This window comes from Triturus cristatus, chromosome 3_2 (genome assembly GCF_964204655.1).
Source record: "Triturus cristatus chromosome 3_2, aTriCri1.1, whole genome shotgun sequence".
Taxonomy (NCBI): Eukaryota; Metazoa; Chordata; class Amphibia; order Caudata; family Salamandridae; genus Triturus; species Triturus cristatus.
In genome coordinates, this window is record NC_140584.1 from 946,835,196 (window position 1) to 946,863,133 (window position 27,938).

The window sequence follows — 27,938 nt, forward strand, 5'->3', positions numbered from 1 at the left end:
GGTGGTCATGGGTTATCTTTACAAGAAGAGGTGCTCAGTTATCTTTGTCTGGGGTTAATCATAATTCTATTTCCTTTCACTCTTTTTGGATTCCTGTTGATATTTATTTTACATCGTAAAGGTATATTTCTATCTTGTACCACTTTTTACGGTTCTTATATTAAATCGATATGTCATAGTAGCTCTATTTATAGCTTAAATAATAATTTGTTACTAAATGTTTCCCCCCCCCCTTTTTAGTTTTATAAGAATATGACTATTTTCCTTCTATTGATATGAATATGAAAATGATATTGTACGTATTGTATTAGATATTTTAGCTTATTATTCTTTTTTGTATGTCTATGTTTTGGTTGTTCATTATAAAATTTCAATAAAATATTTTGAACACTAAGAATAGGGTGACCAACCGTCCGTAAATTTCACGGACAGTCCGTAACTTCGGCCGTCTGTCCGTTGTCCGTGAAGGATTCTTTAACGGACGCCATTTGTCCGTAATTTTCACCGGGCTGCGGTCGCACCACCCTAAAGCCGGCACAGCTTCCACCCACCTCCCTTCTTGACTCCGATGCTGTTGAGGTCGGGTGCAACAGACTCCGATGCAGCACCAAAGCGCAGATACCCAGCAGCATTGGAGAGGCACAGCGGGATGGCAACCCCCACACCTTCAGCCCTTGATGAGCTGTTAAGAGGTGCTCGAAGGTGACTGAGAGGGAGGGGCTGCAGCTTCAGGAGCAGGGGCATCTATTCAGATGCAAACAGCCCTGAATGCGTCATGTCTCTGCAATTTAGAGGGGCCTCACACATTCCCTTTCTGCCCAGGGCCCCAAACATCCTAGAACCGGCCCTGATTACCCTGAGGCAGCACATGGTTCTCTTCACAGAGCTTAATTACTGTCACTAAATTGTAAGCAAACCTCAGTTCTTCAAACATGCAGTCTATAATGCAATAAAATAAAGAAATGGCACAATCGCACCCACACTGATTAACAAAGTATGGAGGACAATCAGTTAAATCAGTTCTCTTGGAGTATCTCCTTTAAGTACTGTAATCACAGTGGGGGATGGCAAAACTAACATTTTAGAAAGAGAGCCTGTCGTCGTCTCGTTGTCTTGTCCAGGAGGGGGTGAGGAGCCCTACCCCACCCTGGAAGAGACCAAGATGATACTAGAATAATGCATGGCCACCCCTGTGCCCACCCTGGTGGATCCTGTTCTCCCTCCTGTGATGGCTCCTGCCCACCCCCCCAGTGATGGCTCCTGTCCCTGTCCCCCCCCCCCCCCCGGCCTGTGATGGCTCCTGAGTGAAAGAGAGGGTAGGTGGACAAAAGGATGAATAGATGAGTGAAGGAGTGAAAGGATAAATGGATGAGAGAAAGGATGGATGAGTGATAGGGTCAATGGATGGATTCATGAGTGGATGAGTAGATGGATGGTTTGGTGGATGGATGGATGGAAGGAAGGATGGCTAAGTGAAAGGGTCGATTGAGAGAGAAAGGGAGGATGGATGGATGACTGAAAGGGTGGATGGGTGGAAGGATGAGTTACTGGATGGATGGATGAGTAAGTGAAAGGATGGCTGGATGGGTGAAAGGGTAAATGGCTGGATGGATGGGTAGAAGAGTGGATGAGTGTACAGATGGATAGGGTGAAAGGGTGGATGGATGGATAATGGATGGATGAGTGAAAGGATGAAGGGATGGATGAGTGAAATGATAGATGGAAGGATACATGATGGATAGGTTTGCAAATGGTTGAATATGTTTGGATATGGCTGGACTTACTTCTATACTATTGCGCGACCTCCTCTGATGTGTCTGTAAAACGTACCTATTGTCCTGAAGTTTTGTCCTGAATTTTGACCTCCTGTCCTGAATTTGTGTCCTGAATTTTGACCCTTTGTCCTGAATTTTTACACTCACCGTCCTGAATTTGCACCAATGTCAGTTGGTCACCCTACTTAAGAAGAAGAATAGCAGGACAGAGTGGATGGAACACGAGCTCACATTTCTTTGGCCCTACTTTCTTGTAAACCAGATGCATACTCATGCCAGGGTACCTGTTTAACTGAAGCTGGATGTATTTCCCAAAACGACTGCTGTTGTTGTTCCTCATCGTGCACGCGTTCCCTGCAGTCAGGAAAATCACAAACATTAAAAAGATTTTATGAGGACAAGTTTCTTTACATTCATGCTGAGAACTGCATGTCAACTTACATCCTCCGTGCATTCTTCTCACAGTAGAGGTAGCGTCACATGGGGTGTCAATCATTAAAAACATCTGAAGTGTGTACTGAAGGACAATTATTTCCCTCAATTGAAGGTATTTACTAATATGAAGAATAGTACTCCTGTAGCACTACTTTACATACTCATAAATACAATACACCAAGGTACAGGCATCGTCCTACACCTAACTATCTCTCGTGCGTAGTTCTGTGCTGAGAGAATAGAGTGCGCACACACAGTTCTACGACTTGCAATGTGGGAGTGGATGGGGTAGTGGCTAGAAAATAAGGAATATTTATTACAATGAAAAGGAGGAAAGAATTGCAAATAAAAAAAAGGTTAAGTCAGTTGCAATGCAGCATGCACAGAGACTGTGGAACAGGTCAACATACAAATATCTTGCTTCATCTGTAAATATGTAAGGAGATGAGGATGTGTGGAACTGACGTGTGGGATGTATTCATGTGTGTGTAGGTGGAGGGGTCTGGTATTTGTGGAGAGGCTGAAGTCCTCTGAGAATCAGGGGACAGATGAAATATAGAAGCCTGATGCACTTTCCTGGCCGGACATTGCGATTTCTCGGAAGAGGAAGGCCATACATCTGGCCAGTGTGCATTGGGGAGAACATATGCTCATCTAGGGTGGTGAGGTGGAGGCTTGATTTGGCTCAAGGCCAGATAGAGGCTTTGCCACCTCGATCTTAGCAAACGTATCCCTCACACACCTCTGCGTATGCCATTCTGATTTGCCCTGGGGTAAGTATCTTCATAACGAAAACATCCACACCGGTTGTGACCACCTGCAGATTGCCACCATCTTCATGCCACTGAAAATGTGTCGAAGCAGACTATAATCTTCCCACATGCTGGTCAACTGCAGACACTTCTATAACAGCAGGCTTCTCCTTGGTGAAGTTCCATTTTCTGTTCCTCTTCTCGGGGGTTAAGGGGGGGGGGGACGCAACTTGAAGGATGCTGATGGTCTCTGGCTTTACAACCTCACACAGCACAAGGGGAGGATGGCAGCCAAGGAGAGGGCTGAATTTATGTCACTCAAATTTTAATTCTTGCTTAGTGACTGTAATTGTGGGGAGGTGTTGCCTTCCTTCATAGGCCATAGCAATCTACACATTATAAAGAGTAAAGACAGGCGCATTAGGCAATACAGCTAAAATACACGTGATGCTGCTAATAGTAACATTACCATCAGCTTTTGAGGCGTGTGTCCTTACCACCTCATTTTCATGCTTCAGAAGGAGTGGTGGGCATGTAAATTGTATTTTCATGTATTTATTTTAGGGTTTTCATATATGCACGTCGTAAAGAGCCAAAGGCCAGAAACCATCTGGTGCATGCCAGACAATTTTTTGCCTGATCAGAGGCCTGTCTACCTGCGACCTTGATACCATCTTAAGACCATCTCATCTTTCGAAGGGCCTGTCAAATAATCTAGAAAACAACCTTGAAAAAACACCTAATGATACCTCAATCTGGGACAAGCTCCCTGTTATCTCGAGCTCAAGGTCAGACAGTGAATAGAATATAAACAACGTAGTCTGAAATTACGTATTTTTGTTAGACTGATGTATACTGGTACACCTTAAGACTATCATATTGATGCATACATGTTTTGTCTGCATTTAATGGGATTTCCACCATGTGAGATGAAGATCGAGGCCAATACTATAACAAGCATTTGCAATGCAATAGGTCTCGCATGAATAAGAGTTTGAGCTATTGGCATTGTAAAATTACAATGCCTTTTATTTATGTTTTGGTTTTAAAACGAATAAAAGGCATTGTCATTTACAATGTCAGTAGCATAAACTCGCATAAAAGCAGTGTGTGGAGTGCAGCAGTGTGCGGCGTGCAGCAGTGTGCGGCGTGCAGCAGTGTGCGGCGTGCAGCAGTGTGCGGCGTGCAGCAGTGTGCGGCGTGCAGCAGTGTTTCGTGTAGCAGTGTGAGGCATGCAGCACTGTGTGGCGTGCAGCAGTGTGCGGCGTGCAGCAGTGTGCGGCGTGCAGCAGTGTGCGGCGTGCAGCAGTGTCGTGCAGCATGCAGCAGTGAGTAATGCAGCAGTGTGCAGCAGTGTGTGGTGTGCAGCAGTGTGCGGCGTACAGCAGTGTTTCGTGTAGCATTGTGCGGCGTGCAGCAGTGTGTGGCGTGCAGATGTGTGTCGCGTGCAGCAGTGTGCGGCGTGCAGCAGTGTGCGGCGTGCAGCGGCGTGCAGCAGTGTGCGGCGTGCAGCAGTGTGCGGCGTGCAGCAGTGTGCGGCGTGCAGCAGTGTGCGGCGTGCAGCAGTGTGCGGCGTGCAGCAGTGTGCGGCGTGCAGCAGTGTGCGGCGTGCAGCAGTGTGAGGCGTGCAGCAGTGTGAGGCGTGCAGCAGTGTGAGGCGTGCAGCAGTGTGCGGCGTGCAGCAGTGTGTGGCGTGCAGCAGTGTGTGGCGTGCAGCAGTGTGGGGCGTGGTTTGTAAACAACAAGAAATGCGGACATCAAAGGAAGGGTGGGAGGGAATGAGCATATGGGGTGTGAGTTATAACAAAAGTTAATTGTTGTAAGAGGGGATGCAGGAAGGGAGGCAGAGCGCGCGCTGGCGAAAGCAGTCTGCTGCTTTCAAGTCCGATGCCAGATGCCACCTTCGCGCTTAAATGCCTCACGTGCACTGGCCATAAACCGCATTCCTAAGGTCTTGTGCCCCTTACTAAATCTCTCTGAATGCGTGAGGCGGCGCAGGAAGTAGCTGGTGGCAAATGGAATGCGCGTGGTTGTGCTCGTAACCGCCATCCGATCCGCCTGGGAAGCCTTTGGGAGCATTTTCTGAAGCCCCTACACATAAGTCTCGCTGGGCGACCGCTTACGGGATAGCCAGGCGAGACCTAAAAAGCCCACTCAGGGGCCGCTGAGTTAAAGAGGCATTTGCCCCAGATTATCGCACACAATACTGTCAGAGATCCTGACAGAGACTTCTGGGCTGGTGTGCTGCCACAACATTGATTCCTGCGCTGGAAGCCAAAGCCGAGCCAATTGCGAGAGGAGGAGGCGAGCCCAGTTGATGTGCGTTTTCCTTTCGAGGGATACTCTTTCCTGATTATCATTACAGCTTCTTGCTGCAAGCCAGTATGCAGAGCACAGAATCTCAAGAAACTCTGGATGCAAGCTAAACTACTCCATGCTCTCATAATATGGTACATAGAAGTAGTCTTCAGAGTATTAAACCGCCAAAAACAGGTTAGAAATGTTAATATTATTCTGGTTGTTAGTGTCATGCATCAGGTCTGTGTGCTTATTATTTATATGCTAAGCAACAGGATGAGTCTGTTGAAATAAACACTTTTACATATAAATCCTCTTTTCTCTCATTGCAGTACTTGTGTGTGAAATTTTAAAGAATGAAATTGGGTCTTAATTTCCACTGCAGCCCTGACCCCTTTTTTTGGGACTGTTGATAACCCATAAGGCATGGACAGCACATCAACAAGTATGGCAAGTGGGGTTGTTTGGGGCTACAACAACCTGGAATTTCCACACTCAAGCGTTGGTGCTCTAAACCAAGTTCAGGAATCCGTGGGTGGGAAAAGTCGAACCTTGTAGAACTAAGGCAAAGCCTTAGTAAATGCAACAGTGGTTGCCTCAGACCTAGGCATATTTTTACTATTGTTTTTTTACGAATTGTATCCGAGCACAGAAATACTCACAGTATTACTTATGCTACTACAGTGCATATGTACGTGATAAACTGGTGGCACTTGTCTCATTCTTCCTATGTGTCATTGTCTGTACAGCTGGCAAGTCTGAAGACACCCCCACCGCACAAAGAATTTGAAGTCATGGGCAAAGTGGGCAAATGCCCCAGGCCCCCATCTTCTAAGGGCCCCCCTCTGAAAGTAAACTGTTTTTCACCGTCGCTCAACTCTGTCTATTTCTGTAACTCAGCCTCTCTCTTTATCTCTGCCCATCTCTTCCTTTGACTTTTTCTCTCTTTGTCCAGCGTAATGTTAATGATTTTTGAACCCCTGAAAAGGCATTTCAGCTGTTTTTGTGTAAACCAGGTTTCCAAAAGTTTGCCATCATGTGTACTTTAATTAGCAGATAATGGGTAATAAAATTCTAAGTCATTTCAAATGGGGGTCCCAAAATAGGTCTTGCCCAGGGTCCCTAAAAATCCTGAAGACAGCACTGCCACCACATTAATTGGCTGGACCTCTACTGGAAAATCCTAACACCAAACTTTGTGCTCAGTTGAACTTGTTCGCCAGATCCAGAAAGCTGGTACATCATTGGCACTTGAAGACTATCCTAAACTCTGTAAAGTCAGCAGAGGTGGCGAGTGTGTGGGATTGAGAATACCCTTCCACTGCCCAGATTCACCACTCGCCTCTGGGATAATCCTAAAACTAACCTTGGTGCTTACCTGAACACATGCGCTTGATATGAAGCATCGGCAGTCATAGCACATCGGCAAGCCAGCAGGTGGGGGGTTAGAAATCTGGTCTGCCTTAGTACTTTCTTTTTCGTGTTTTATCGTACATACAGTAGACACTTTTAAATATGGATGAATCGGCTTCTAACTAAGGACTCTGCAGCATAGAGTCTCAGTTCATAAAGACCCAGCAAGTGCCCATTCAGCTACCATTGACCCTTTCCGTAACCGCGTCCCACTAAGACAATATTTAGAGAAAATTCATCTAACAAGTATACTATTCCTGATTACTTGTCAAGGAAAATTAGTGAGCCACTTGACACACAAAAAGAGCATTGTAAAACATCGCTTGTCTCGTTTAATGAGAAGGAAACTGTAGGGGTTTCATAATTGGGTAACTCCTATTTTGGCTCTGATGCGAGACATTCAATATACATTAGCCTTAGTGTTACAATTATTGTGTAAAAAAAGGCAACACGTTTGACCACTTGTTACTAAAAGTGTTCTTGACAGGACTCCTGGCAAGACTTACATCCCTCAGACTGATCTTCCTTGTGTAGGCAAAGATTGAAAACGTGGTCTTTTTGGGCAAATGTATTGGTGAAGTTCCAGAAAAATTTAAAGAGGATACCTTCCATCTCTATGAAAACCTCCCACCCCAACCACACGTTCTCCGACTCGCATGGTCAAAGCCCAAATTAAAGCCTGTCTTCAGTTTTTAGTTTTCTTTGACGTCAGATGTTCACTTCGATGATTTTATGACTTTTGGTGCTGTCCCATTATTTTAGGTGATTGCAACCTAAAGCGGTGGACCACGCTTCTGAACCCAACAGCGGAAAAAAGAATCTGAAGATGGCAACTACACACTGTGGGCCTATTTCTAACATCATAGGGAGACAGCACTAGCCACCTAGCCGTTGACATCCAAACAGAAATAAAAATAGAGAAAATTGGAACATTTCCAGACCTAACTACTAGATGATGAAATAGTGTACAGCATGTGAATCCAGAAAAGATTCATGCTGCAACTATTGTCACCGCTGAGGCCAAAGAGGGTGAAAATTGTAATGTCTGCAGAGTGTTCAAAGGGGAACAATACCCATAACTTCAAAATATTAGGTGAAACCTGTTCTGAAACAGCATGTGAAAGTTTACAATACTTCTGAGCAGCTTCTTAAGCAAACAAGCACCATGCACCAGGCATCAGAATGGTATTGTCCCAACAATTTTAGAAACATACATTCCTCTACTGTTAGTTTTACCCGTCAGTCACGTTTCGATCAGATTACCCATTTTCAAGTCTTTAGCCTTGGTCACACTTTACAAAAGCATGCTCTTCATTCTTTCCCAAAAGTAGTAAAAGCACCATTTCTCAGGCTAAATTATAATATTGTTTCATCTACCAGTTGGTTTCCTTCTCTCGCCCTCCCTCCTAGCCACTTGTGCTCAAGTTGCTTTAAGCCCAGTATGTGGCTGCCAGTTGTGAATCCTTCACCTCCACGATCAATCATACATTTTCTCCATCAAACACCCTTTTCTCATTCAATCAGTCTACGCTTTCAATCACTGTAGATTTGCGATAACAAAACTTGAATTCACAGTCCACAGCAAAGATGTGGTGAGGCTGGCCTGCTAGCACAGAAGAGGCACATCGAGTAGACAAACCTAGCAACCTGAGGTGCTCCTAGCAACGCTGAATGCTTCTTCCTCAAGCATAAATACTGTGCAAGCTGGAATTACTACTAAAGCTGTTGTAGCAGGATTAGTCAAGTCAAAGAATTCTTTATTTCGGCCTGTGAGGCAATAAAAGCACAAATAAAAAGTACAGCACAATTCATGCATTTAAATTTCCCAGATATAAAGTGCATGTGCATTATAATGTCAGTAATTCCGAATAAAAGTTTTATAATATATAAAAATACACATTTGTAACATTTAAATGTGAAAAAAAATAAGGTTAGAAGAAATTAGTAATCACAGAAATGGGATACAATGATCGAATTAGGCGAGGCCTTGCTTTAAAATGGCTCGACGTACGCACCACATAGAAAATAAATATCGAGAGACTGAGTACACAATAGGCATGCTAGTATCATATTTTAGTATCCTATAGGCCTCTGCACAGTTTTGTTCCGAGGTTTTTACACAACTGTAGTAACCATCGGTGTCTCGCCTTCTTGTATGCCAGGCAAAAGAATAATACGTGTTGGTCCATCTCCCATATATTATTGGAGACCGGGCAGCCCTGAGTCAGAATGCCCCCCCAGTTGTTTGTAAAGGCACGTAATGGCAATACTCCGTGCCTAAATTGTAGAAAAAGCTTTTTGGCAAGGGCAGGCTGGATGACATCAAGGGCAGGTTCTAACCTATATTGCTCTTTAACCAGCAGGATTAGTATATGCTGCAACAGAAATATACAGAGGACTGCATAAATAATAAGGTTCCGTAGCAATGTCCAGTTGAAAGGCCATAAAACATGGCTCTCACGTACTTGTACACTTCATCCACATAAAGATGTTAAACGTGGCCTTTCGAAGAATTATGTTATAGCCAGAATAAACAATTAGGCTACAGCCATCTAACCTCGGAGGAAAATTCATGACCAAACAATATAAACTGTGGACACAGATTGCTTATTGTTTCATTCAATCATTCAAAGAGCTTTTTGTGCCTGCCTCTATTAAACAATAACGTTTGCGGGTGTCTTAGTAATGCTAATGAGTCCCCTATACACAAATTGGATTAGAAGTGGATGTTTTCAGAATTAAAGACAATTTGCGAACAAGTATTGGCATAGCCAATAGGTCTCGACTTTGGGACCTTGTAAGGGACTAGCCATGCAGCACATTATCCTGAGTGCTGTGCCACCAGGGACTGAAGAGTTGCACAATTACTACACACTGGATCATGTACTCGGATTCAGGAACACATGCTTGCCTCAGGAGATATTTGACACATTCTAAGGCTTTTTAACACAACGCCATACTGACCACCTCACATGTACCACTAGTCCACTGCAATCAGAGGTGTCACAGGTGCCACCGTGCACTGTACTTTTAGATATCCTGCTTTCAGAAATGTCACAAGCACCAACAACCTGCCTTAATGTGAAAAATTACAAAACCTAAAAAAAGTCCCGCCATAACAAAATGCCATAAGGAGACATGACAAAATGGCTGACTGATTAAACACTCTCTTTACGTGTTTGTTAAACCTTGGACAGTATGCAGGCCTCATGTGTTACATGGCATCCACTGAAGTCCCAGGCAGTAGTTACTCGGAATGCATGGAAGCCGCGGGTAATAAGGTTAAAGGAAAATGTTACTTACCCAGTAAGAATCTGTTCTTGGCATGTAGAGCTGTAGATTCACATGCTTTCCACACTCCTGCCATCTAGTGTTGGGTCCGGATGTTTGCAACTTGTTTTTCTTTGAAGAAGTCTTTCCAGTCACGAGGTAAGGTGACTCCTCCAATTCGGTGATAGTGCGCATGGGCATTGACTCCATTGTTAAATTGTTTTCCCGCAGAGGGTGAGAATGTAAGTGTAGAACAAAGATGTCCATGCGTAAGTATGTAAAATGAGAACTGCAACAACTACAGGTGACCAGGGAAGGCGGGTGGGCCTATGTGAATCTACAGCTCTACTTGCCAAGAACAGATGCTTACTGGGTAAGTAACATTATCCGTTCGAGGCATGTGAGCTGTAGATCACATGCTTTGCATAGACTATAAAGCAGTATGCTGCCAGAGCGGTGACTTAACTGTAGTTTTTGTAGTTGACCGAGTACAGCCTGGCCTACATTATCTTGTTGCCTCGCTAACACATCTACACAATAATGTTTGCAGCATGTGTGCGGTGTAGACCATGTTGCTGCCTTACAAATGGCAGCTAGGGGAATATTCCCCAAGAAGGCCATAGTAGCCCCTATTTTGCAAGTGGAATGCCCTCTAGGGGGTATTATTAAAGTTCTCTTTGCTTTCACTTAACATGTCTGGATACATTTTACAATCCATCATGCAATGCCTGATTTAGATATGGGATTGCCTTTGTGTGCTGGAGAAAAAGCAACAAAGTTGCTTTGTCTTGCGAGATTCTTTTGTTCTTTTAATGTAAAATAGTAGAGCTCTTCTAACATCAAGAGTGTGTAGAGCTCGTTCTGCTACAGGATCAGGTTGAGGAAAAAAATCACAGGTATCTCAACCGATTGATTGCTATGAAAGGCAGAAACTACTTTGGGGAGAAATTTAGTATTGGTGGGTAGAACCACCATCTCTGTGAAGCTGAAAGAAAGGCTCTTGTATAGTTAATGCCTGGAGTTAGCCAACTCTTCTTAGTGAAGTTATTGCGTTGAGGAAAGCAACCTTCCATGAGAGGAATTGTAATTGGCACCTATGCATTGGTTCGAATGGTGGACCCATTAGCCTTGTAAGGACTGGTGCAGGTGGGACTTTTGGTGGTATCACTCTTTTTAATCCCTCCATAAAGGCTTTAATCACCGGTACTCGGAATAGAGATAAGTGGTGTCTGTTTTGTAAGTATGCAGCTACTGCTGCTAGATGTGAGCGAATGGATGTGTAGGCTAGTCCAGATTGCTGTAAATGTAACAGGTAACAGATTATGTTCTGTACAGAAGCATCAAGAGGATTGATATTGTTATTGTTACAATAGATACAAATCGCTTCCATTTTGCAGCGTAACATGCCCTAGTAGTAGGCTTTCTAACCTCTTTTAGGATTTTCATACAGTCTGGTGGTAGGTGTAAATAACCAAACTATGACTTCAGGAGCCAGATCGCCTGGTTGAGTTCCTTGGGATTTGGATGCCTGATTTCTCCATGGCTCTGAATGGGGAGACTGAAGGTGAGATGCAGCTTTTGGTGTGACAGCTCCAGTAAGGTGTTGAAGCATGGTTGACGGGCCCATGTGGGAGCTATGAGACTTAGTGTGAGGGATGTTTGCCTGAGCTTCCAAACTAACAGTGGAGTACCAGTATGAGTTCGAGAGGCAGAAAAACATAGACAAATATCCCTGACAAGTTTATCCATAGGGCATTGCCTTTGGAGAGCGGGTGTGGTAACCTGGAGGCGAAGCTTGGGCATTTTGCGTTTTCTGCTGTGGCGAACCGGTCTTTCTGAGGAGGATGAAGTTCCCACTCGTGAATTTTCTGCCTCTGCCTGCTGAGAAGGTCGGCAATCTAATTGTTTACTCCCGGAAGCTGTTCTGCCGTGAGACAAATTCTGTGGTGTATTGCCCATTTCCATGGCTTGTGTTAAGTGTGACAGTTGGAGAGTGTGTGTGTCCCATGTTGCTTTTGTATATAGTACATAGCTGTCATGTCTGTGCTGACCAGGACAGCTTAGCCTATGAGGTGGGTTTAAAAGGCTTCGAGTGCAAGAAACACTGCTAGCAGCTCTAGATTGTTTATATGGAGATTATTGTGCTTTTGACTCCACAAGCCTTGGATTGCGTGGTCCTGTTAGTGAGCTCCCCAACCAGTGATCGATGCCTCTGCCGTTAGTGCCATGGAACAGTATCGATGAAGGGACGCTCTTTAGATACATTTTGTGGGTTCCACCACTGCAGAGAGCAACAAGTGCGGCTGTCTACCAACACTAAATCTGTTAATCGATTGGTTCCACTGAGTTGCTAAGTATTCTTGAAGGGGACGCATATGAAGTCTTGCATGGGGTACGATTATGATGCAAGATGCCATCATTCCCAGCAGTTGCATGAACACTCTGGCTGGTAATAAATGGTTGGACTGAAACTGAATGAGAAGAGACTGAATACTGTGAATTCTGGCTGCAGTGGGAGAGGCTAGAGCTTTTTGAGTGTCTATGGTGGCTCCCAAATAAGGCTGTGTGTTTGAAGGCTGCAGGTGGAACTTCAAAGCATTCACTGTAAACCCTAGTTGATGTAGTAGGTGAATTGTGGATTGAGTGTGTTGCAGACACTTCTGTCAAGTGCCGGCTTGGATGAGCCAGTCGTCCAGGTAGGGGAAGATGTGGATGTGCTGTCTTCTCAGATGAGCTGCGACTACTGCCAGGCATTTGGTATATACTCTGGGAGCAGTGGAGGCTCCAAACAGTAGTACTTTGAATTGGTAATGTTGACCCGCTATCACAAATCTAAGATATTTGCGATGAGTGGGGTGAATTGGAATGTGGAAATATGTGTCCTTTAAGTCTAAAGACAAAGTCACCTTGTTGTAAAAGTGTGAGTACTTGTTCAAGTGTCACCATGTGGAAATGTTCTTACAGTATGTAGTGGTTCAGTTCTCTGAGGTCCAGAACAGGTCTTAAGGAGCCGCCTTTTTTGGGAAGTAGGAAATACAGGGAGTAAATGCCTGACCCTTGATATTGTAATGGTACTGGCTCTATGGCTTCTTTTAGCAAGAGACACTGGGCTTCCTGTTTGAGAAGGTGCAAATGTTATAATGACAGTTTGTGAGAACAAGGTGAAGTATTTGGAGAATTGGTGGTAAGCTCCAAGAAATCACCATTTTGGATAATTCCTAGCACCCATTAGTCTGTTATGGATTGCCAAATGGGGAGGAATTGTAGAAGACGTTCTCCGACTGGTGTTAAATGATCGGGTGAATGGTAGGCAAGTCACTGCTTGTTAGGGGAAGGGGAGTTACGGGGTGTGGAACCCATGCCCCTACCTTTGCCGTTGTTTCCTCTGTATCGTCTATTAATTTTGAGTCCTTGTCCGGAGGGGGACCATCCCCTTAGGTTTGTGAATTAACCCGTTTACGGGCATTACAGACAACAAGGAAGTCTAGGGGTAACTGTCCCTTAATGAAGATTGGATCAGACGGGGCAGGCTTATACTTCTCATCTATTCTGGGAGTCAGAATACAAGCACGAACAGGGTCCTTGAAGATGTCTCATCATGCCTTTGAGCATAGGAGTCTGACTAGACCTGTGTGTACTACTCAAAGTTTCAAACAAGAAATCTTCTTCTAGGGATTCTTTGTGTAGCTGTACCCCGTGATAATGTGCAGCCCTAGCAAGCAGCTCTAAACAAGCTACGTTGTCGTCAGGAGGGGAAGGCTTTGCAGGGTAAAGGTCTGGGTCATTATCTGTAGGTGGATCAATAGTGTAGTCTTTCCAAGGATCCACAGGTAACTGAATATCCCCATCATCTGCATCATCATCAGGCTGTGAGAGTAGAGAGTTCCGTGGTGTGTTAGGTAATGGTTCTAATGTTGGAGAAGGTGGTGAAGCTGTAGGGGAACGTGGTGGAAGAGGAGGAGGAGAAGGGTTAGTGCCAAAATCCTTCTTTCTTAGAGGAATCTTATATTGTATGTCCTCTGCCTTTGCAAGGCAGTTTGGTAAGAAGATGTCCTGTATCCGATTAATGGAAAGTTCCTTTTGTTTAGGGTCCACTTTGGGAGGTGGTTAGTCAAAAATCGGATCCTGTGGCTTGGAAGGAGCATCTTTCGGTTTTGGCACCAACGACTTAAGTGTCGAATGGAATGACCTTTTGGTGCGGAAGGTTTCGGCTCCGAAACCATTTTCAATTTCGGCGTCGAGGGTTTTGGCTACGAAGAACTCTTCGGCTTTGAGCTCAAAGGTTTCGGTTCCATGGCGGACTTTAGCTGACGGTGTGTTTCAGTGCCGAGCCGGGAAGCAGGGCGTCAGAAACTTCGTCTCGGTGCCGACCTTGGCGCGGAGGTGGAACCGTAACCTTATGCTTAGTTTGAGTTGGATTTCGAGGCAAGGGGTATTCGGTACTCACAGGACTGGACCATGTGGTATGTCCTCTTCCATCTCCGAGTCCGGTACGGATAAGGGCTGCTCTTCCTGTTCCTCTTCGGCCCCTTGAGCATCGAATTCTGCTTGCTTAGATCCTTCACCGAAGATGTCCAGCGTGTATTCGATGTTCTGGCTTTTCTGGGGCGGCGAGATGGCAGACGGCTGGGCAGAAAAGAGAGAAACTGAGAAAGTGTCGGGCCTCCTCACTGACAAGCGGACCTTCGTTGTCGCAGGCAAGAGTTGAAATGGCTAGACTGGTGGACGTAGTGGCCACTATTCACCACTCTCAAGATTCCGGAATGAGAGCGAGCCTGAGGCCCTCCCACATAGCATCAGACTCAGAGACTCTGTGCTGGGGCCTCTCTGCCCTGGACCCAAGGTAACACCTTTGACCGCAGACGGCATCATTTGATCTGGCCTGACTAATCCCAGGTGAGCCAGAGGCCTTAGGGGTCATCAGACGGGGTTGGGATCCTGAACTATTCGGGGATGAGCAAATTGAATGTGTGTATGTATTAGCTAGAGTGGGGGGGTCGCAGGCATGGATTGCAGTTGGTGGGATACAGACACAATCTTTCCATGCCCTTCTGAGAGGGTACAGACGCACTAAACATTTTCTCAAGTTAAGCTGTTTTTAAGGTTCTGGGAGGCGAGGGACAGACCTTTGCTGAGTTGGGGACAAGCATGTTTTTGCATAGAGAGGAAATGTGTGTGTGTGTGTGGGGGGTGGGGGGGTTCAAGGTAGTTTATGTTGGGTTCTATTAACAGGCAGAAACTTATATAACAGGGTGGTTGAGGACCTGGATGGGTGGAAAGAGGAGGTGGTGGGGAAACATGAGCCACGATAACTTGATGGGGGGAGGAGGAAGCCCTGGTAGCCATAAAATCCTCTTCTGGAATGTAAATGGTCTAGAGGACACGATCAAGAGAAAGTTGGCAACACAGTACATTAAACACAAATGACGTGGTCTTCCTGGAGGAGACATGTCCTGGGCACTGAGTGCACATTCCTGGGTTGAGGCCGCTATGCGTCATCGGAACATGCGAGATAAGCAAGAGGCTCATGGCAGAGGGAAGGGGTGTGGGGGGAGTGATCTTGGTGAGAAAAACCCCCCTCTTTCTAGTCCCAAGAAAGTGGATAAACCCTGATGGGATGGTGCTAGGGATCCAGTGGGCCAGGGGTACCCAAGACTAGATATTCGTCAATTTATATGTCCCACCCAGACTCCAGCAGGCAGCAGAGGATAAAGTAAGCCCCACATTGATAGAGGCACGCCATACTATGCCACAGTGGGGGGTGACTGGAATGACCTATTGCTCCTAGACATGGACAGACCAAAGACCAAGATCGGGCAAATCGACCTCCCTACCATACGCGCTTGGCAAAGCTCACCCAGATGCTGGGGCTTGTGGATATCTGGAGCCTGATGCACCCCACTGAGGTGGCCTACTGCTAATACTCTGGGGTCCATGGGACATTAACCCAATTGGACTCCCTGTTTGTCCCGACAGAATTGATACCTTCCACTGCAGGGGCAGATTACATGGCACAGGAAATTTCTGACCACTCACCCCTGCTGATTACTATCGGAGCTCCCGGCTTTCAGGTAGCCCCCCAATTGCGCTTCAGTGCATAGGAGTTGCAGGACCCTACCACGGAGACACAGATCTCAGCGGACTCAACAGTGTAGTTTGAAGAAAACAAAGACTCAGTGGATTGTTCCAGAGCGCTATGGGAGACCTACATAGCGGTCCTTTGTAATGGTCTACAGATGATAACAGTCCGTAAAAAGGGGGCTACACAGTCTAGTTATTAGAGCTCAAATATTAGAGCTGGTAGGGTGGGTACGGCTCTTAGAGGGCCGACTAGCACGCAGCCGGAGGACACCTGGAAGTAACGAGATTAGAGTACTGCAATTTACTAGAGGAGGCCACTCGCCATCATTAACTTGCAGAACAGCACAAAATATATGCTGCAGGTGACAAGGCTGGACGCCTCCTGTGTGTCCCGGAGGGAAGAGGCTTGTATAAACAAAGTAATGTGCAGGAACTAATTCAGAAAAACGTTTTATAATAGACAAAACATTAATTAATCTCTATTGTTGTGTATCGTAGTCCCAACCAACCTACATTAGTTTAGTTCCAAACGCACAAGCAGACACCAATTCCAAGTATCCAATATTGTTTATCGGGCAAACAAACATTTAAATAGATAAACAAAAAAACACAACAGAGATAATATAAATAACGATTTTCTCTTCCATATACAATCACTTTTTAAATATATATATGGCTGCAATGTTCAATAGTCCATGGCAGTCCCTATGGAAGGTAGTCCAGTATCAGTACACAACAAGATGGGTGGGAGAGACAATTTCCAGCACCGAGGATAGGATTACTCAAATGGAGGAGATAGTTCGGCACTTTGATCGATATTAATAGGTCCTTTATGAATCCTGACCTCACGAGGAGGAGGCAGAGACAGAACACTTCCTTAGAATGCTGGCCTTCCCACAACTCGATGATGAAGTAGAGATGCTGGAGCGAGATCTCACACTCAAACTATCTGAAGCGTTGAAGACCATAAGCAGTAGGAAGACCACAGGTCTCAATGGGTTCCTCCCAGAATTATTTAAGAGACTGGGAACTCTGGTGGGCCCCCTACTCCCAGCAATGTATGAGGAATCCTACACCCAAGAGGCGCTCCCCCAAGATCAAAAACATGCCCTGATCACAGTAATATATAAAGATGGTAAGCCAAAAACAGTGTGGCTTTTACCATCTGTAGGAAGCTGGCTCTTTATATAGTGGACCAAAACGAGGTACACTGCGTACAGAGTCCAGGCAAGCCCAAATTGGCTTACAGAGGTACAAAATATATCCCAAATGCTCTTTTGTGGTAGTGTGGACAAGCAGCTAGGCTTATCAGAGGGTCGTGCTAAGTATTTGTTGACACAAAAAGGCAATAGATGAGACACACACTTGAGAATAAATCCAAGACCAATTTATTTTTAAAAAAGTTGTATTTTTATATAAATTTTGATATTAAGAACTTCGATAGCAATAAAGTACTTTTGTAAATATTGAATTTTGCAGCTAACTAAAACAGTTACTTAAATGCGCTTTTAAACACAATGCTTTCCTATGGGAGAAAAGGCATAGATAGCATACAAGTATTTACGGTCTGCTTCTAGGAATCTCCTTTGGCTCTTAGAGTCGTAAGGGGCCAAGGTTCAAAATACTACCAGCAGCTTCTCATTACCTGCCCTGGGGCATCCAGGTGCAGAGGTGCTGGTCACATTGGTAGCTAAACCTGCTACGCCGGTAAAGAGAAGGGGGGGCACCTAGAAACAGACTGCACAGGGAGACTTGGCAATGGAGGGTTCAGGTCACAAGGGTCCTGGGACAAAGGGGCCCAGTTGATTTGCCAGTACCCGGGTTCGGGCGCTTGGCGGAGAGTGAAAATGTTGGCTGGGCTCCATGCGCTTTGGGACCTTGCGGTCGTTGGTCTCACCGGTTGAGGGTGCAAAACACAGGACAGCTGGGCTACTCGAAGTGGGTCTCTGCGGTGCGGACGTCCCTCAACGGCTGCTTTGCCTTGGAGTCTCGACTGGACTCTCACGGTCTCTGCTTGTTGCAAGGGGTCCGGTGCCCTGGTACCATTTGCTTCTAGTATACTTTCACTCAAGGGGCGGGGGCACAGATCTGACAGAGGAGCACAGGGTCCTCTTTCTGGGGGCTGCTGCATCGGGCTGGCCAGGGAGCAGCAACACAGTATACTGGACAGGGGAATAGCTCCTCTACTCCATGGCAGACTGATTGGCAATTTGCGAAGGCTGGCAATCTCCCGGCGTTCTTGGAATCTGTCTGCTGTGTGACGAGTCGCGACTTTCGAGACTTAGTGCGGCAGGCAGGGTGTGGCGCTAAAAGTCCACAGCAATCTTCAGTTCTCACTTTTTCTTGAAGCTCTGTGTACTTCTTTTCTTGAGCTGTCAAATCTTAGTTCCTGGTGTCTGGGATGACACCTAAATACTCAATTCAAGGGCATTACAGGGAGTAACAGGTAGTAGCCAATTGGCTGCTTACCTTTAGGGTGTCTACACCCTCTAAATGACCACTTCCTGTGGGAACTAGGCACAACCCTGACCCAGAGAGCCTAATTCCACCAAAACTAAGATAGTGGAATTCTAAAAGATGTATCCTCATCAGGTAGCCCACCTTAGGGGTGAAACTAGCCTGCGAGGGGTAAATGTCTCCTGACTAACTAATTTTGCAGTCTTTCCTGGTGCCAAATTGGCCCAGGGCAGGGGGTGGCATTTCCCTTGTTTGGGGAAGCATCGGGTTCCATATCAAACCCGGTAGAGGCATTTGAAGCCTCCTAACCTGATATGGAGTAGGTGAGAACACCTCCGGCCGGAGCAAGATTTTGGTTCTGCCCTCAGAGAGCGCAGGATCTCACAATGCAAGGGGTCAAAATCCTGTCTGTGGTGGTAGGCTGGGTAGTCAGCCAGCACACTAGTAGTCGGTAGGTTTTCAGGCATGTATTAATAAATGCCTTACTGGAATCCGTGTGGGTTTATGAATACGAGATGTTTGATACCACGCATCCCCAATTTCAGTGAAGCCTTCATGTAGCTGGGGAACTCGGAAACACCAGTGTACAGCACATGTACTCAAAATGGCTTCTCTGTTCACTTGCAATATCTAAGAATCGACGTAGATATCACAGGGGCATATCTGCCCATGCAGATAGGCCCTCACATGTAGTATAGTGCACCCTGCCTTAGGGCTGTAAGGCCTGCTGTAGGGGTGACTTACCTATTCTGCATGCAGTGTCTGCAGGCATGGCACACATGAGGTGTGCCATGTCGGGTCTTCACTTTTCTCTGCACCATGGCACGCAGCCTACAATGGCAGTTTGCACATTGGTGCGGAGGGGTCCCTTATGGTGGCACAATACATGCTGCAGCCCTTAGGGGCCCTCTTTAATCTCCTTGCTCCAGGTACCAGGGGTACCATTTAATAGGGACTTACAGGGGGTGCTACAGGTATTACCAATTGAGGGAACAATTGTACCACTTCAGTGAAAGATCTGGCACTAGGGACCTGGACAGCAGGAACCCAGTGCGCTTCATTCAAAACTGCATCAGATACCAGGCAAAAAGTGGGGGTGACCATGTCAAAAAGAGGCGCTTTCCTCTTTGTTGAATATCGAGGCTAAGCTTATGGCTATTATCTTGGCACGTAAGTTTAAAGAAGTACTACACGCTCTGGTCCATTATGACCAGAAGGGATCCATACCATGTTGGTCAATGGGACAGAACATCAGACAGCTGCAAAACTGGCTCAACGCCATGTGGGACATCCCTCTTCCCCTGGAGGTCATCTCCACTGATACAGAAAAGGTGTCCGATTTGTGAAACACTAGGCAAAATTTGTTTTTGCCTATAGGATCTTCTAACGCAAAATTAATAAAATATATTCACAAAAATTGATATACAGGGTCTTTATACGGGTTGATGGATCAATACGTTGCTTGAAGTCATACATTGCAACATCAATTGCTTTATGATTATATACTGCTTATAAATATACTGCAAGGAACTCCTTGCTGTTTTATTGTATTGATTAGCCCCACGTTCCAATTGGTAACAGAGCAGGCCCTGCTGTTTGAATTTTCAGCCATACTTTAAGTCATCAACTATTAAAGAGTACCTTACTCATCATGGACAACAATTTGCCTTGCCACAGCTCCTGATCTCCTTCTACACAACCCTGATCTGATCCTGCTCTGTAAAATGCACCATGGCTTCCAAAGCTAGGTTTGCGCTTTATAAGCACCTATACACACACCTTTCACATGCAGTAGATTACAACAGCTAGCTGGCAGACCTAATTAACTGTAATAAAAATAATTAGCATTTACCGAAGGCTTCCATCACAGGGTTCGAGTCCAGGACTCTCCTCTCAATCCTTTCTACCATTTGGACCCCTATTTGAGAAGATGATGAAGCAGCAACAGTAGCATAATACTTCATGAGACAACGGGAGGTCCAGGTCTGGGGAAAAAGTAGACACAAATAAAGGAGTTAACATCATATACACTGACGTTTACTGGCCCTTTCATTTCGATGGCCCCAAATGAAAACAAGCTCCAGAGTTTACAGCTGCATGGTTCTGCAAACCATGACCCCTTTTGCATCCTCTAAAAACATACACTCCACTGGCTCCTACTCCATGTCATCATGGTGGCTTCCCCAGTGAAGTAAGACCGCACATCCACAATCATGACTGCATTGAGAAGGTTGTGGCACATTGTTCGACGGGGCAGCAGTGCCTCGCAGCCCAACCAAAAAGTTTCCATCTCCTCATTGGTTCCCTAAGACAATTGCTAAATTCTCAAGCAGGCTGTAAGAGTGAAAGGATTTTGTCAATGTTCTGTGAGGCTTAACTTTCAGATTTTAGACTACACGTGCAATATTATTATTATTACATAACATTTCTGGAGTGCGTAGCTACCCAGAGGCATCCCAACCCAGTAAACATTAAGATAGAACACATTTAAAGCCAGGAAGAAACAAGTCAAGAAGCTAGTAAAATACTGTAATTTTCGGCAAGCATACAATTAAAAAAAAAAAAGCTTAAAGTAAAAAAAGACTGAGTCTCAGTTAAAACAAAGGTTATGTGAAGCTCTTAGTATACACTTTCTAACATCGGCATCACTGAGAACCAGAGCACATTTTTAAAACAGATCCACGATGGAGACGATATTAAAATCCTAGCACTGCTCTGCACCACTTTAAAACAGACAAAACTAGTACTGGACCTAAAAAAAAACATAAATACAGTTATGAAGTGCACTCTTACTTTGCCCGCACCACTCTCCCCACTAACGATGATGGACTGGTTGACTGGTTGAATCTGGCTTTGAACATTTCGGTAGGCTTGTTCTGCAACGATGAAGACATGAGGCTTTAGCTCCTGAAACCAAGCACAAAGAGTTTTTTTCACTTTTTTTCCAAAGTCAGATTTACTATAATGCAACACAAAAGCAACTACTAACTGTTGCATGAAAATTCATTCTACAGACCTACATAATAATTGGTGCTTTTATGTATAGCAGTTATATACTTTATTATGCATTGAGATATGGTCAAAGCACTGAGAAAACATATTTATCAGAGTTGTCCTTACAGGAAGGTAGTTAGGTCATCTCCAGCTTTCATTCCTTCTAGGCTCTGCATCTTCTGTTCTCAATGCATTCCTACTTACGCTGATGTTTATGAAGTGTGGGGACTTTGTGCAGGCAACTCCGATCCCTGCTATAGTCTAAGATGTACAGCTTGATGATCATCAACCCTCGAAAAGTCTGCCTCGCTTGATAACTAGCCTTAAAATCACAACTTCAGGAAGCAGTGAAACGCCGTGAAAACGGATATGATAAACAACTCAGTACAGTTGTACATCTCAAATATTTCTCACAATGCAGCTTGCCAATTAAAACAAATTCTTAGGTGGCGGCATTGAGCACACTTGCTATAATGAGAGACTTTCAGAATAATACAATGAATTTGATTTGAAGCCAGACTGCACCATCACGGAGTAACAAAAAGTTCAGAAACCAGATTTGGCACATACGAATATAAAATTTCCTAGCCATTGTGAAGAAAAGTTTAAATTCTATGAAGGATATGGGGATGAGGAACATGCTTTACATTCCTAAAAGCAGTAGTTTCTGCCGCTCAGGCATTTGATGAGGTATCTGGTTACAAGCGAAATCCTGACAAGACCTAGATCCTATTAAATGTTGCTCCATCAGTACAGGACGTGAGGTGGGTCCAGTTACTAGTCTATTTGGGGGTTATCTTAACTATTAATATCTTGCAGATCCTTCAGAATAATTATAAAAAGTTGTTTTAACACTGACGGATTTTTTTTTTTTTTTTTTTTTTTTAAGTGGCATCGTGTCCACTTGGGACTTATCAGGAGTTGTAACCTCATTAAGATAATTATCCTCCCTAGGTACCTGTATATTTTTCGACGTATGCCGCTTTTTCTTCCCGTGGCCTTCTTCGCTAAAGTGGATGCTTTATGGCAGATGTTTATCTGGAGTTATCAGAAGCCTCGTTGTAAAATTGTTTTTTAATACCAACCAAAGGAAGATGGTGGGGTTTCGTGCCCAATTTTTAGGTTTTACTATCTGGAATTATTTGTTTCACATATGTGGCTAGTATTGGGATGGGACTGTGGCCTCAGGGTTGTACGTTTCAAAGTTCTTACCTCTTGGTTATTGTATACTCCCAGGAGTGGGGATTGTGGACCTCGCATACTTTAAGCGACCCTGCTTCAAGACTCTAAAAGTCTCATCTTATCTGGAACTCATTTAAGCGTTTTTTTCAGGTATTACCATATTAAATCAGCTTATGTATCTGAGCCACAGGCTTCAGGGAGGCCTGTGGAAGAGGCAACCTACTTACCTTAGGAACATTATTTGCATCAGACATTTTCGTTTCAATTTTGAACATACAACAGTAGTTCTCTTTTAAATCCATTGTCTTCTTTAGGTACCTGTAGATGAGGCGTGTTATCTTTAGTCTTAAAGGTGAGGATCTTCGCTGTATTGAAAGCCCCAGTTTTGACCTTATAAGGAATGCTCCTCTAAAGTGAAACTTCGGGCTGGTCTACAAGGTGATCTATCGATCCTCACAGAATAACATCGTTTACCCATTTCAGGCATATAAGTAGAGCTCTCTCCTCAACACTGAAGTAACAGCTGTGGACCTTAGGCCCAGGAATGTGCTGTTTCAACTAGCCTTGAAAGTATCTTGTATCAAGGTACATCCCCTGAAATGTTCCCCTCATCGTCTCTTTGTAATGAAGCTTCGACCGGACGACCAGTGTTTTCGCTGTGGATTAGCAGGAGCTAATGCGGTTCATGTTTTTGCATCTTGCTCCGCAATACGTCTGTATTGGGACTTTGTCTTAGGTAAACTCTATGCTATCTCAAACTTAGAAGTGGTAGCGGATCAGAAGTTTATTATGTTGTGTAATTCACCAGCTCCCCCCCCCACTCACCCTCCCCCCCAATCTATCAGCTTATACTTCTTTTCTATCTCGCTAGCAAGACTGGTTCTGGCAAAATTTCGTTTTGCTATTGACTGTGCTCTTATATTTATGATTTTTCTGTATTTTCATTTTTCTGTTAAGCATTGTATTTGGTCCCCTTATCTCGGTTATGTTGTTGTGTTCTCTTTCAGCTGGTAATTATTTTTTTTTTTAAAAGGAGAAAAAAAAGACAACACATTCATAAGGCTGGGTGACCAGAAGACATTGATAATTGTTTGTTGACGGATTTAGGGCCAAGAATCACTATTTGTAAAGAGTTTGAGTAAAACACAAACAAGTACAGCTACCTGCAAACACACAATGTCTGAGGTGAGTAAAGAGAGCTGATATCACCTGGAGTCTGTGGCATTTCCAAAACCGTCAATCTGGGATACTAGAAGGCACAAGTAGTTATGAAATGTCAATAAAAATCAATATCCACAGAAAACTTAGATCACAGAAAAAAAGGGAGCTTACAATGGCAATCTGACCCAGATGTAGGTAATGTCTACTACAAAGGAATGAACAAACTAGGAGTCCAATCGCCATTAGGATGCATTTGGTCAGTATTAGGGACTTTAAAATGGTTTACACACGCCATACGTTTGAAACATGGTATGATGCAAGTGAAACACGCATTAATGCATATTCCATTTTAAGAATAGAATTTGCAAAATTCTGTCCAAAATATGCAGCATAGGGGCCACAAAAATGATTGCACTATGGCTTGCATTTATTGCAACAAAAATCTGGCAGCGCACACCTGCATTGATCTCTGAGGCTTTAATGACAACATTCAGTTAACTTTAACTCACTGCTTCTCACTGATGAGTAGACTGGCATGCACAGAGCTGCAAAGTGCTTCTATCAACTGGATTTGAAGACAGCTTGCCAACAAGTAGAGTGGCTATTTCTTCTTACAGCCTTTGTTGTACCATATAAGCAGTGCAACTGGCGTTATATGGCAAGGGAAGACCAAGTCTGTTGCAGGAATGACTAGACTGTGCAGCAATAAAAGGCAAATAATGTGGCGTACTGAGGCAAAATTTGTGGCAGTTTTACTTCATTATGCGATCATTTTTCCACATGTTAACACTGCCTAGACAAAGGTCTAACATGGAAAGGCAGTAATCAGCATCAGAAAAATGGCCAGTTAAACTCTGCACAGCACTTGCTACTATGCAGCAACAAATATAGCACCGGTTTCAGTAACTTTTGTTCTGTTTGAGCTCAAATTTATATTTTTTTTTAAATAAATCAGCACATTATGCGGCAGATGATGGATTATGTGGCAAGTGCAGCAATACACTGCAGCCAAAGAATTGCATAATTGCAATGGCGCTACTTAGAAGGCTTTCCAGTTTGTGTAACACCAATCGGGCTATCCATCGCGAAAGCTTGAGGATGCCAGGGAGAAAGTGTGCACTGTCACATTGGAAGTGCGCACAGTCACAGTTGAGTGCAGTGCATGGGGATAGCTGAACGCAGCCGAAAGGGTGTGAGGGGCGGGTAAACGTGCAGGTACAGAAGAGTAGTAAAGCGGTTTAAACATGTAAAGTTTGCACCGACAGTCGTCCAAGACCCAGGCATCTTCAACAAACGGATTTCTGAAACTTGCCCAAGTCTCCATAACTCACAAGTACTTCAGCTGATCCTCTCCAGTATTGTTTTGTTGTTGTTGCAGTCTTAGACTTGTCCTGTTTATCCCATTATAAAGTCCCAGGTGGCAATGGTCTAGCACTCACATTAGTACAACTTTGTAAATATGTATTTTACTCCTGTTTCAACTTAACGCTGTCACCTTTCATATTTTTACAATATAAATATGCAACCTGTTAGCGTTGTAACTACATATATGTAACTTGTTAGCGTGATCAGCCTATCTTGTGTACCTGTAACTGTATATATGTAATTTGTTAGCGTGTTTAGTCTATCTTGTGTACCTTTTGTAATCTACCTGGCACTCATATGAGGACCACTTTGCAAATATGTATTTTACTCCTGTTGTAACCGAACGCGGAGACCTTTTATATTTTTTACAATATAAATATGCAACTTGTTAGCGTTGTAACTGCATGTATGTAACATTTTAGCAAGTTCAGCCTATCTTGTGTAGCTGTAACTGCTTATATGTAACTTGTTAGCATGTTTAGTCTATCTTGTGTACCTTTGGAATTTACCTGGTTCTTTTTGTAAAGCGCTCGGACACCTTTGGGTAAAGTTTGCGCTATATAAAACTGCATTAAATAAATAAGCTTAATCTGTCTCCCATCTGTTACGAGGCAATGGGGCGATTAGTCATGTATTTCAAAATGAAAACTTAGTTTATGGCAACAAAGAAACAGCATATTTGTAGTTGAAGTTAAGTGTTGGTTCATCGAACAGAATGGGCAGGACATTGAGAAAGGTAAAATATATAGTACAGTGGTCCTCCAAGGCGAGTATTTAAATAATTTCATTTCTGCAGAGGTCGTGCAAACCTCACCATGGGGTTTTAAGTGTTACTGTTGGTGTTCCATCGCTCGAGACTGGTGAGCAGTTATGGTCATAGTTGAGGCTCTACGGATTTATTTATAACTGAACGAGTAATTTGCAACCAAGACTTATGGGCAGCGCAGAGAAAGAAAGGGACTTTGATAGTAAGAAATTGCCACCATTGTCTATGCTTCCCGCACTTTACGACCCCCACAACATCAAAACCCTGTAATAAAGAAGGATGCATGCTTGCATTTGGGTAGCGATGAAATGTAAACATTCACCTGGGGATGGGACAACACAATTGATGTTGAAACTGGGCAGGTTGAGGACACAACTGCTGGAATATAGTTTCATGGTACAGCACATTGGCGGGTAAAGAATGCCAAGGTAGACTGCTTAGAAGGATAGCAGTGGTCCGGAGTGTGCCGGAATCGAAGGAGGAGAATGAAGCCTGTGATGATATGCATTTAATTGATTCACTAGTTGTACAGCATGGAGGTGACTAATATTTGTCAGATGAGAAACTGAGAAGTTTCATAAATGCTGCTGAGTCCATGCAACCTAAGAGGAGAAATGAGAATCTGTCTAAACAGCAAATTAAGATTACTAATGTGTTGTCCATGGCAGAAAGTTTCCTTATCAGCATTAAAAGCGTATGCCACTAGTGAACGTCAAATCTAGGTTACATGAAATACCTCAGGAGTGCTAACAGGGATGTACTACTATAAAACTGCAAGCTAGTTCCAAATACTAGTGGGTGGCTAAGGACAGGGACAAAGAAGCATGTGATAATGTCTGTAGTATGCAACAGTGATAAGTGCTTACAGTCCAAACGTGTAACTTAGAACCAGCAGGACTGCTTAACATAGGATTGCGGCAGAGTTTTTGCAGCACTTCGCAGAGTTCCGCCGAGTAGAACTATGCGAACTACGCCCAGACCTATTAATCCGAAAGATGAATCTTTTAATGAAGAATCCTTAAGGGCTGAGTCTTAGAATTCTTAAACTGAAAATTATGAAATAAAATATATAACTACACGTTGCGCATGCACACTTAGCAGAAAGTGGTAGTAGGCCATACTCACTTACGTACCATTTCAAGAAACAATTAATTACACTTGACTATTAAGACAAATGCCTTACTTGAATTACCTTTGACACTAATTACGTTCCTTAATTTTAATGATATGCTGTCTCTCAATGTCTTAATTTCACTTCATTCCTTAAAGTTTGTATGGTCACTTGATGACTAGCAGAAGCAATTTTTCTTCAGCACGTTCATGTAGCGTTTCTGTACTTACCCCATGAAATTCAGGACTGAGTGGAAACATATTTGCAACTTATATATGGATACTAACGTGAGACATGAACCTTTGCTACTGGCACATGGGAAGCTTTGCTAATAAATAAGCTTATTGTGGACTCACCTGTGTGACCAGAACGGACCATTTGTATGGGAAAGAATGCTAATGTAACCACTTTTTGCACCTTGTGAGCGGATGATGATCACATGGACAACGTACGATGATGGTGTGACAGTCGATGTCCTCGCCGGACTAGTTGATCTATATCATAGCTCTCCCCCAGGAGGAGGGTGCCCTTTTTGAGCCATTAGCCACCTGTCGAACCGTTAGCTGTTTGATGCAGCCCACTCGCGCTCCTGCCCTGGCTCCTCCTCTTTGACTTCATGGCCAATTCCACATGAGCCCTACTAATCCCCCAAATTTCGTATGGCAATTTCATTTGATGGATGCACAGTGACTCCTGTCCTTGGTGGTGGCAGGAACCTCTTGCCTAGCGGAACTTCCCTTGGATTCCATTGCTGAACCATAGCTTGGCAATGCCCTGCTGAGCTGTCCCTTTTGCTCATTCTTGTCAAAGACTCTGTCCTTGTATGAGTATTTCCCTTATGGACTGTAAAAAAATTACTTATCTGAGAATTTGACAAC

At 44.2% G+C, this 27,938-nt stretch overlaps 1 protein-coding gene across 3 annotated transcripts in view; it reads right to left on the reverse strand.

The window, feature by feature from the left end:
• The window catches only part of MYO19 (myosin XIX), a 349,059-nt gene that overhangs the window by 249,285 nt on the left and 71,836 nt on the right, over positions 1 to 27,938 (reverse strand). For all 3 annotated transcript variants that reach the window (XM_085649443.1, XM_085649445.1, XM_085649444.1), the window contains exons 4-6: positions 21,275 to 21,388; positions 20,334 to 20,466; positions 2,060 to 2,129 (exon numbers count right to left, since the gene is read on the reverse strand). In XM_085649443.1, the coding sequence (XP_085505569.1) occupies positions 2,060 to 2,129; positions 20,334 to 20,466; positions 21,275 to 21,388 (317 nt within the window). The remainder of the gene's footprint in view (positions 1 to 2,059; positions 2,130 to 20,333; positions 20,467 to 21,274; positions 21,389 to 27,938) is intronic.